Source organism: Pseudonaja textilis, chromosome 2 (assembly GCF_049901715.1).
Source record: "Pseudonaja textilis isolate UNSWEBS1 chromosome 2, rPseTex1.2, whole genome shotgun sequence".
NCBI classification, from domain to species: Eukaryota; Metazoa; Chordata; class Lepidosauria; order Squamata; family Elapidae; genus Pseudonaja; species Pseudonaja textilis.
This window is the reverse complement of record NC_141991.1, coordinates 115,586,196-115,598,315: the sequence shown is the minus strand read 5'-3', so window position 1 is coordinate 115,598,315 and position 12,120 is coordinate 115,586,196. Positions and strand designations below refer to the sequence as shown.

Sequence of the window (12,120 nt, the reverse complement as noted above, 5' to 3'; positions counted from 1 at the left end):
GGCATATAACACAACCTCACATGGCAAATCCGGGGAAGTGCAGGGGGAAAGGGGACAATTGCATCTTCAGACACATCATGAGGTAGCCTTTGGGGTGGTTAACAGTGAGGCTAGGGATGAAGTTGAGGCTCAAGTTGAACTTTGGTGCTGCTGCCACCAAGTATCACTATGCAGGATGGCCTAGATGGGGAAAGGGGAAATAGAGAATTATTTCTCTTTTGTGCGGGGGGACACATGCTGGCAGAAATGAGGCATTTTCTTAATATTTGACACACTGAGCCCAAAAGGTTTGCCCTCACTGCCCTAGAGTCAGACACAGACCAAATGAAAGCAGCAATACTTCCATCTGTGTAAGAACTCAGATGGCTGTACTGTAAACAGTGAAGATCAAGGTTAGCTATACTCCAAAATCCATACTATTAATATTGCTTTTAGCTTCTAGAATAATAACTTGCCTGGGCTAGTAAAGAAGGCAAAAAGGCTATGCTGGGTCAATCCATGTGCTTCCACAGTGGCTAACCAAATGCATACATCAACCCTAAAATATAATTTTGACAGTATATAAGAAACCATGAACTGGGATCACAACAAGTCAGCTGTTTGGTGACTAAGAAGCCGCACCTATTGTGAACCATGCCAAACGGTTCAGAGCCTGGGCATGGCTTAACTCTGTATATGTAAGAGTTGGTTTGTTTCTGTGAATATAGCCTCTGTAATATATTGCTTCCGAATTCTGGATTCTGGTTCTCCTTCTTGTCCTTGTACTTGCTACCAAGTTGCAAGAACTGCATGGGTATTGTATACATGCATCGTGTTTTATATTATTGCATATAAACAAGTTTCTTCTATAAATAAATCCTGCTGAATTATTTACTTATGTGCTGGTTGGATTGCTGCAAATTCTAACAAATTTGATGCCGTACCTGGGTTTCTAAGAACAGGAATGGGGAAAATTGTCCAGCCCAAGATTGGTCCATCCAGCCCATAGACTCCTGAAGTAGCCTTACGCCAAAGCCCATCTCCATCATTGCTTTGCCTCATCTTCCTCTTTTGAGGAGAGAATAAAGTTGCAAAGCCTGAACAAAAGACTGCTGCTCAAAAGTGAGGATAAGGAATGTGACAGAGCAATTTGGCAAGCAAGGTATTCCAGATTTTGCCAATGTTTCTTCTTTTCCATGCATTATTTGATGTTATGCATACCTGGAATGAAAGGCTCTGGAATTCCCTAGCCTTCAGAACAGGAATTGGCAATTTCCCGGTAGCCATGGACCAATCTCAACATTGTGGAGGAACCAAAGACTGCACTGAATGATGGAACTGTGTTTTTCAATTTTTGCCTACAATGACAATGCAGCATTTAAAGGTGTGAGGGGTATTTTTAAGAGGGAAGGAGGGAGAGAGCGAGAGCAAGAGAGAGGGAGGGAGGGAGAGAGAGAGAAAAAAACTACTGCATTCATATTTCTTTGGTACTTAAGCTGCAGAGCTGAGCTGCAAAATTGGGTTAGTACATGTCCTTGATTAGAAGAACTACCATATATAAAAGGGGAGTACATGCCCTTGATTAGAAGGACTGTACAGCGAGAAGGTTTTACTCGTATAATTTCTAATTCCTTCCCTCATCTCCGCTTTCCAATTCTTATTTTCTCTCTCTCTCAAACTCTCAAACTCATCAGCAACAGTGGTGGTATTCAGCCGGTTCGCACCGCATCAGGCGAACCAGTAGCAAGAATTTGGCAAACAGGTAGCAAGAATTTGGCGTGGGTCGCCAAACCGGTAGTAAGTTTTGGCTGGCCATGCCCCCTACCCGGTCACCCTCCTGCCCGATGCTCACCCTGCCCACCTGCCTACCATTCGCCTAAGGTATTTCTTTCTTTTTTTCCCTCCTGACAATCAGCTGTAGATAAGATCAGCTGTGCCAGGATTCCCCTTGCTGAGGCCCAGGAAGGCAAAAAATGGAGGGAGGAGCTCAGGCCCCCCCTCCATTTTTTGCCTTCCAGAGCCCCAGAGGAGCCTTAGGGGAGCAAAAACGCCCCCTCACACCCGAGGCTTCTCTGAGGCTAGGAAGCTCCCAAAATGGAGCTTGGAGGGGTGCTGCACACCCCTCCCATGCTCTGTTCCTTTTCTTCCAGAGCCCCAGAGGAGCTTTAGGGGAGCAAAAATTACGCCCCCAGAGGCTCCTCTGTGGCTAGGAAGCTCCCAAAAATGGGTGGGGGCTGCAAAAAAGCCACACCCACCCAGTCACATGGCCACGCCCACCAAGCCACGCCCACAGAACCGCTAGTAAAAGTTTTTGAATCCCACCACTGATCAGCAGGGAATAAACCTTCAGGATATCTCCATCTCCGCATCTCAGAGTGCTTAGAACTAACCTCCCTGGAGCAATTCTAAGTGAAAAGAGCGAATGGGTCCCAGTCTGATTCATATAGCCACTCCTTACCATCCCTCACTCTAAATCAGTCTTTTTGACCAGGATTGTAGCTCTCATTTTGTTAATTGTGACCACCACAATTGTACTTGTATGATTTATTCTTTTAACTTGCATTTAGATTTTGAACCCCCAAGAGATTATGGTGGAGTCTGGGGGAAGGGGGCTTGCAAACTTTTCCAAAAGAAATAATTTGTACCCTGGGGATTGTGTCTCCCCTGCTTCCCATGTATTTTGAGTGAGTCCCATGTAAAATACTTGCTTTTGCCTTTAAGAAGTCTGCGTGTGCAATTGTTAAATAAAGACTCACCATTGCCAAATACAAGTTTTCTTAAAACCCAAGCATCAGAATATGGTCTCAGCTCTAGTCCTCCTTCTGGAGCAGCTGTAGATACATTAATCATAATTATGTGACTTCTGTAGCCATTCAATCATCATAACGTTATGGTCTCTATTCTATAAAACAGCACAACAGAGCTAAATAGCCCCAAAGTTATTAATCTTCCAGAAAGCTTTGAAATCCTGGCCTTTTCCTCAGGCACAGAGGCCAAGTTCTTAATAGAATCCACCATGTATACTTTGATTAGACTATCATTTTAAAGGCCTCAGCTTGGTTGCAATGATGTTTTCATTATTTTTTATTTTCATTGTTTTGTATTGTGAGCCACCTGGAATCATAAGCTAGAATGAAAAGATATATAAATTCAATAAATAAATAAATAAGTTATCCTGATCTTTCCAGATCTCCTAGTTCTCTTAAAGGGCATTTACTTCTTTTGTAAATTTGTTGATATCTCTCTGCCGATATCTCTCTGGATACCGTTTTAGCTTTAAAACATCAACATACTGATGCCTGATATAATTGAAAAGAGAGGATACTGTCAGAGAAATGACCATTCAAATTCAAATTGTTAAATTCAGAGTTTATATCTTAAGGCTGGCAGGATATATATTTTAGGTTGAAAATGAAAAGAGTTACACTCTGAATGCATAGTTCAAAATTCACTTTTGAGATGGTTTTGATTCAATTATTTTTATGTCTTTCTCAGCAATGGAATCACCATTGCTTCAATGATCATCACAGCTGCCAAAACAAACAAAATAAGAACACATTTTTAAAAGAGTTCCCATTACGACTGTCAAACATGACAGAGTATAATTCTTGCTTCTAAATAGTATTCTTTTGGTATATGAAAAAAGGAAGCCAGTAAAATGAAAGTTCTTAAACTTAGTGAAGAGGGAGGGAGGGAGGGAGAGAGAGAGAGAGAGAAGCTAAAATAAATCAGGTGATATGGAATAGTTTAACTGTTGAAGTATGCTGAATTTCCTTTGAAATAATGAATGTTCATTAAATTTTAGCATTTTTATTAAATCATTTTTAATTTCCTCCTTCCTATTTCCCTCATGGTCAGAAAGGAATTACGTCACCAGTCATCCATCTTAAATATGTTGTCAAGAAGATAATGTCATAAAAATGAAAACTATATACTGTAATATATGCAGCAAGAGAAAAACATTTCAGTTGAAGAATTTAAGAATTCTCTTAAGAATTAAGTTAAGAAATTTCTTCCAGAATTGGATCTTGGGCTCCTTTTCCCCAATATGACAAACCATCATAGCCAAGATAATTCCATAAGAAAATACCTGACTAAAACAGATTTTGAGGGGAAAAAAGCATCACGAGGGGGCTTTTCATAGCACATACTGTGCCAAAATGAGGCAGTGGCTAAACTCACAGGTGTTAAATCACCTCTTGCTTCGCCTTTTTAGTTCCAGAAATAAAACTCTAGCAGCCCATGATATTTGCTTTACTCTTAATTGATCTTATCTGATACCTACTGGCTTTCATGCCAAGAATGCAGAGTCCTTCTGTCTTTAAGCCTAGCACCTAGCCACAACGCTAAACTAGCTCTCAATAAAACATGGGTACATTTACTAAAGTTTTCATAAAATGTTATTTAAGATTTATCTCCTACAAATGTTAAAAAAAATGAATGAATACAATAGTTTAATTTTTAAAATGTGTACATGGTGCTGAACAATGTGTTTACAAGACAAGGCAGAGAAACAATACCACCTGTATACCGGTCAAAGAATTGAGAAATACAAGTCATTAACTATTTTGGTATGGTGGTGTTTTCTGCAATCCCATCCCCTGCTGCTCTGATAAAAATTGCATGGAAATAATGCACAGATAAGAAGCAACCCACATATGGTTTCCCCACCACCACTCTCCCCACCATCTCCACAAGGTAACACCGGTGGTGTCAGAGATGTCAAGTTTATTTCACCTCATTCTTCTGCAGTAGCCTTTCCTGCTATACAAGGGCTGGGGCAGGGGGATTTGCACGTGGATAATAGCATCCAACACAATTGGACGATACAGAGATATGGAGGTATTCCTAGTTCAGAAGAACATTTTCTCACAATTCTGTAATATCTGAAATATACAGTTCCCAACATGGGATTTTTCTGCCCCTAATGTCCCTGTGGATCATTGCCCCACTTGGCATATTGTTTTACATTTGGTCATGACAGCCATTAGGGGATGGATCAGCCCCTCCCTTTGTGGAAGCATTCAAAATTCACAGTGTGCTCACCGAGGGGGGGGGGAATTAAGCACCCAAGGGTGTGTCTTGACCTGAAGTCTTTCACTTCCACACCAATTCTCCAACCAGGAATACTCATTCATTTATTTAATGTGTGTGGCAGCCTATCTTTGCAAGTGATGTTAATTGAATCAACCATTATCAAGATTTTAAAAGTTGTTTCCTGCTGCAATCATCTAGTTTTAAAGCTCCCAGCAGCAAACATCCCTGGCATTTCAGTTAATGTTCTCTTGAAGTAAACACAGAGTCCTGTCAAAAAGACTACATATTTGCCATATTTAAGCTAATAGTCCTTCACACCATTACACAAAATGGCAAAAAAAGATTAGTTAGGCATATCTGAGCAAGGAATACACACAGATGCCCTGGGCTTAGAATCCATATTCTTGCCTGGTTCATCAGCTAGCAGCCTCCAAAGGTTTGAAAGGAACTTGGAAAGATGCTTTCCCAAAGCATCTGCCGTGAGAAGAAGGAAGGAGGCCATCTACTAACCAAATGTGATGGTGCCAGGAAATACAACCAAGGGAGAACTTTCTAATCATTACTCCTTTCCAAAAGCATTCAAGGATGTCATCTCATTACCCAGGGCCTAGTGATACACCAAAGAACATCTACTATCTATTCAGAAAAGCAAATAAACACAAGAACAGAGAAACATAAGCACGATTCACAAAACTACATATATTTTTTTTGCTGGCATTGATTCAGATTTGTTTTCCTCTTTGCAGATTTAATGAGCCTGAAGACTGTTTTGACAATTGTTTCTCTTTGTCAATGTCTATATCCAGGAAAGTAAATTCCTGCCTTTCAGGAATAGCATTTCATCTCTCGAGAAGACTAAATAATAGCAACCAGATTCTAATTTTGTTACTTATATTACTTATATATTTAGCTTCTTGCTTTTAATTACATTTTTTTGCAATACTTAGAATCACAACACAGGTAGTTCTTGACTTACAACAGTTCATTTAGTGACTGAAGATACAACAGCATTGAAAAAAGTGACTTATGACCATTTTTCACACCTATGACCACTGCAGCATCCCCATAGTCACGTGATCAAAATTCAGACTATTAGAAACTGATTCATATTTATGAAGGTTGCAGTGTTTTGAGGTGATCACCTTTTACAACTTTCTGAGAAGCAAAGTCAATGTAGAAGCCAGATTCACTTAACAACCTTTACTAACTTAACAATTACAGTGATTCACTTAAAAACTATAGCAAGAAAGGTCATAAAATGGGACAGAATTCACTTAACTGTCTCATTTAATGAGCTCAATTATGGTTGTAAATTGAAAACCATTTGTACTTTCCTGTTGCTGGAATATGCTTGAAGAAAGACACACATTTTAAGAAGAGAATAAAAACCAAATAAAGGTTTTTATAAAGAGAACAGCCTGGAAATATGTTTGGTTGACTCACTCCCAGATGGTCAACAATTGGATCCACCTACTTGTTTATAGAGCATTTGGGTGACACTAAACTATTGACTGAAAAATATTGGATGAGAAATTAATATATTTCCCAAACAATTACCTGAACTGGCAGCTTGGCAATATTCCTTGTGTTTTCAAATACATTAAGCAACACAATTGAAATACATCAAATATGCCCAACTGTCATTTGTAACAATAAATCGAGTTTCACAGAACATTTTCTGTTTTTTAATGAGTGAAACTGTAGATAACCAGTTTCCTATACACCGATGACAATTAAATTAATCTAGTAAGGGCTTTTTTCTTCTTCATGCCATGGGTCCAGTTCTACCTCCAATTATTACAGGAGATGCAATCAAATGTGAATATCCATATCATCCTCCATTATTTTCTCTTGAGACTACAATCTACAGAGGTCAGTATTTTATTATGATACCATTCTCTCTTTGTCTTCCCCTCACTATACACACACACACACACACACACACACACACACACACACACCTTCCATTTTTGTAACACTTAGCTGGAATTCCAATCATTCTCTAGTGTGTGTGTGTGTGATCACCAAGTAGCCCTAATATTATTTTAACACATATTATTTTACCTTTAGCACAGCCAATTTTGTATGGTCCAAAGAGTAATAAAAACAGTTTTTACTACTCATCTTGTCTGAATGAGAGAGAGGGCGTTTTTGAGGTTTTCTTTTTCGCTCTAATATATTTTGTGCATGCTAAAGCTCTTTGGGACTGAAGTGGATTACAAATGCTGCTGATAAATAATAAATAATTTGCACATGCACCCATACAGTTAAGGAATTAACATGAAATACATACTTCCAAGTTGCATGTGTATTTTTATAGCTCTAAAGATATGTCAATGGGATAATAAATATTAAGTATTAAGTGTGAGATATAATTTTAGATAAACAAAATAACTCATTAGTCTATAAAAACTATGACATGTACCTGTCACCCACCATCTAAATCTAGAAATGTGATTACAGTTGTTAACAATATTGTCATTCCCCCTTCTGCCCACTAATACTTTATTCCTTTCTTTCCCATGTTACAAAATGAAATATCTCAAGATGTAGCACCCTGCAGTTCCATTTCTGGAATTGGCTACATATAGAAATATTACTTAATAAAACATAGAGCATTAGTCCTACATTTCATAAATCTAGAAAAAAGAGATGCAACATTCTGTTTTGAACTGCACATTCCTGATCTTGTTATGTTCTGCTTCAATTATATATTGTTTTAAAATCAGAACATAAAATTTACATTTCATAAGAGAACTGTTTCACATTTTTCCATTTTTTCCTATAAAGTTTGCATTTATTTTGAAAAATAGAGAAACTTCACCTCCACCCCATTCCCTCCCCAAAATGTTACACCATATGGAATATTAACTGGTGACTGTATACAGAGATTAAAAATCAAATTCCATTTTTGAAAATGTCAGAGAGACACAATAAAAATACAAATAAAATAACTTTTTATCTCAGAAATCATTTCCATTTTACAGCTAGTATTTTCCTGGTATCCGTAGCATCTGGATGCTGACACGTGTCCCATTGTGTCTCCAAGGCAAGGGTTAATGTTGGCCAATAGGCAAGGCTGGGTTTGGGGTGGCAGGTATAATGGTATATGGGAATCACCTTGGGAGAATAAGGGACAGAACCATGACAGGGGAACAGTTGGACAAAAGACAACTTAACCCACAGCAGGTGTGTGGGCATGGCAAACATCTCAGAAGAGAACCTCCTTAGTTTCTTGGGCTGTAGAGGTGAGTACGGAGAAAATGTACTTTCAGACTTACAAAATTATGTTAACAATGCAATAAAGTATAATTAGTTCATATGAGTGTGCTTCATGTCTAGACCACCACACAAGTCTTGACAGCATATCAAAGAACCCAAACAAGAGGGAGGAGGACCTGAGCCTTTTGGAAGTAAGCAGTTTCAGGAGTTTGAGGGAATTAAATGTGAGCTGTTTGTCAGATATAAACACCCGTTTGCCCTTTATCCTTCTGACAACCCACAAAGACAAGCAGGGCCTAACTTTTGGCTCTACCCAATTATGGGACAAGGGAGAAGACCACAAAGGAGTGTTGATAAGCGGCATGATACCACCGACTCTAATCAGAATAGGTGATTCTTCATGGAACTTCAGCTAGAAGTCCTAATGCCAACAAATAAAACACCATTGACAATGAGGAGGTCAGATAATTCAAAGCAAATTTTAATTTATACATTAAATCAAGTTATTACATACCCCTGCAGCAAAGCCTAGACTCCCATCCAGGATTCGTCTCTGCAAATGTAAGATTACAAGTGGTCAAAAGTGACACCGTATACAACAGCAATATACTACTTTCACATTTGACGTTGAATCATAGTTTATTTAAATGTTAATTTGCTGGCTTCATGCAACATACTAAGCTGTAAAACATAACCTGCAGACAACAGCTGCACTGAAAAGTACCAAAAAAGCACCCCCAAAAAATCTATCGCTTACCATAATAGGCAAAACAGACTAAGTTTATATTAATTTCGTGTAAAACTAAGATAATACGGAGTTAAAAAATCTAATTCCTATTTAATAAAAGACATCAAATTTCAATGTTTGCCATTATTCTCCATTTTGATATGCTCTGCAATTCTTAAAATATTCAGCTAGTATCACGTGCTGGTTGGGAATGCTGAGAGCTGTAATAGCAGCATATCTGAAGGGCAAGAAACCAGGAAAATTGGTATAAACACATACTGGTTAATTCTTCTGTCCACCAAAATTCAGGCTAACAAAAGAAGCACAAAAAGGGGAATTTCTGCTTCAATTTTAGCATACCACTTTCACTGGTTAGGAACCTAGCAAAAAAACCCCGCAAATTCCAGAAACTTTTCAAGAGTGGCCCCAGATATCAGGACGTAGGTTAATGGTAATCACAATAGCTGTGTAAGTACACCTTTAAAATAAAATGTAATTGCTACAATTAAGTGTGGTTTTAGATATCATAAATGTGAAAATTTCAAAGGGTTGTAGAAAGATCTCTTCTACTAAAACCCAGGTAATAGTAAATCTTTCAAATTTATGACATCGAAAGACCCATTTATCTGCTGTAGCAATTTGGTTTACTCTTGTAAAAATGCAAAAGCTAGAGGCAAGCATTTCTAGCCAATCTCAGTTAAATGTTTGCAGAGTATTAATTAAAGATATAAAATTTTAATACCAAGCTCATTTCTTTTTCCAGCTCTATCATATAACTCCCACATGCCATAATTAGTATTTATGGTTATTATCAGATCCATACTTACAATCCACACTCACAATTTTATCATGTCTAATGCTGAAAATGCATTTTTCATCCTCTAATTTTGAAATTTGCACCAAAGAAATTCAGGCCTCACCTGCCCACTGGAAAAGATAAAGACAAGTGCTGAGCCAGCAGCCGTCAATCCCCAAGTCAGTAAGGTTCCTAACAGTGCTTGCAACACTGGATTGTAACCAAGTATCATAATGAGGAATTCTGGGTTTGAAGATCTGGTAAACATGAAAGGAAAATTAGGTAGAAAACTTAAAATCTGAGCCAATCAAATTAATTATTGTTTCAGAAATACATTTTATTTGCTTATTAGTCTACAGCTAGAAAGTTATCTGATTTGTGTCTCCTCAAGTGTTTGCCTGAAATTGACAAAATGCTACCTATGATCACCATCTGTATAATGTGCCTGTTCATTCATATATTAGATATTTATAATTAAATGTAACTGACATTAGAGAAAACCACTATCCCTCAGAATCATCCTTGTTTAAAATATGGCTCTGGGCCCACTTTGGATTTAAAGACACTTTTAGAAAATAAAAAAAGCAGCAGAATCATTCTTCTAATAGAAGTGTGTCTGCCGGGTGGGTGGAGGGGGGGAACCAAAACTCCCAGGTGAACTGAAGTTGGTGGGGAAGGGAACCAACATTATGTTTGTCTTCTGGTCGATTTCTATTTTATGATTGGCCACACCCTCCATTAGGAATCATTTAGTGAAAAGAGCAACAGGAACAGCAATAGCACTTAGACTTGTATACTGCTTCATAATGCTTTTACTCTCTAAGCGGCTTACAGAGTCAGCATATTGCCCCCAATAATCTGGGTCCTCATTTTACCGATCTTGGAAGGCTGAGTCAACCTTGAGCTAGTCAGAATCAAACTGCCAGCAGTTGGCAGTCAGCAGAATTTGCTTGCAATACTGCATCCCAACCACTGCATTACCACGGCTCTTTAAGAGGTCTCTCATGGCAGCCATTTGAAGAAAGCAGTAACCACATGCCTTCAAACTTTCAAATATTCCCACCCCAAAAGAGTATCCATTCTTGTAATGGAAGATAACAAGCAATACAGGAGATATTATAAGGAGTAAGATACTTTAGCTATAAATCCATTTGAGGAGGGCCCTTGGACAATTTCTCTCAATTCCTCATACAATTGGAATGTGGTTGTGATCCTAAGCACGTGAGTACTTCATGAACCAAGATTTACTTCTAGCTGAATTTACTTCTACTGAATTACAGTAAACCAACATCTCTTTTAATAATGATTTAATAAGCAAACATAGGTGCCTGGTTCATATTATGCCACAAATCACTGTTTGCAAGGCACATCAGGTAAGTTCCTAATCTTTGGGTTGTGTTCCTGACTTGCATTAATTGAGGCGAGTGGCTGAGTTGAAAGAAAATATATTTTGCCTTTCAAGTGAAGCATTATTCTCCTCAAGGAAGTTATTGCACAAGGCAAGTTAATGGAAAGGGAGAAAAAACAATCATAGAACATTCTCCTACCGTCGATTTCTGCTGGAAAAGGTTCTTAGATTGAGAACTTGCAACCCTGGGAAAGGGGGCGGGGAGGCACAACTCCAGGTTGTTGCAACTTAATCAGTCTATATGAAGCTCCATAATAATCTTATCGTCGCCAATTTAACCTTTGCAAACAATTAAAAGTTCCTCTATTTTAACCACACTGGATCAAATCCTTCTGTATGGGCCATTTTCATTCAAACCAAAGCTTTGATAGCCCACCCAAAACGTGGAAGGCATCAAAATGAATGAGTAGGTCGGTTTGCCATACCGTAAAATATATATTTAAGAAAACAGCTAATTTCGGTCCTTTTTTAAAATAATCAATCCGTAAAAAATTCTAAGATATAAAATTGACAAGTAAAAATGGTTAGATTGTTTTTTTCCTCCCAGTACTAGCCCGGTTTGTTTGGTTTTTTAAGATAAAAGATGCCGCAAGAATTTTGCCTGCAATGTATTCTCCTGGATTTTTTAAAAATTAATAACACATTCTATTTAAAAATAATAATTCACTACATACACTCAATAAGATTACCCAGACGTTGCAAACTACAGCTAATGTTCCAATTCCGGCAGTCACTTCCTGGTTCCTTTGTACACGTGTCTCTCAAGCCGACGTGGCTCCACCTACTATTCTGCTTCAGCCATTGGCAAAGCAGCCTGGACTAAGCAGGCTAGATTCTGCGGTACGCACCTATTGGTTTTTGTAAAAAGTGAAGCGAGTGGCTTAAAAAGAGAATTTGTTTAGATACGTGCACTCGTGCGTTATCAATAGAATGATTACGGTTTCCGACTCC

General features: G+C 38.3%; 1 protein-coding gene across 5 annotated transcripts in view; it reads right to left on the bottom strand.

The window, feature by feature from the left end:
• Positions 1 to 11,901, bottom strand: part of SLC39A11 (solute carrier family 39 member 11) — a 327,162-nt gene extending 315,261 nt beyond the window's left edge. For 3 of the 5 annotated variants that reach the window (XM_026701720.2, XM_026701721.2, XM_087925017.1), the window contains exons 1-3: positions 11,844 to 11,901; positions 9,886 to 10,018; positions 8,753 to 8,791 (exon numbers count right to left, since the gene is read on the bottom strand). In XM_026701720.2, coding sequence (XP_026557505.1) covers positions 8,753 to 8,791; positions 9,886 to 9,993 — 147 coding nt within the window. In that variant the 5' untranslated portion in view covers positions 9,994 to 10,018; positions 11,844 to 11,901. Of the gene's footprint in view, positions 1 to 8,752; positions 8,792 to 9,885; positions 10,019 to 11,308 lie in introns of all 5 variants that reach the window. The other 2 variants (XM_087925014.1, XM_087925016.1) reach the window with 1 other exon arrangement.
• Between the last annotated feature and the right edge of the window lie 219 nt (positions 11,902 to 12,120).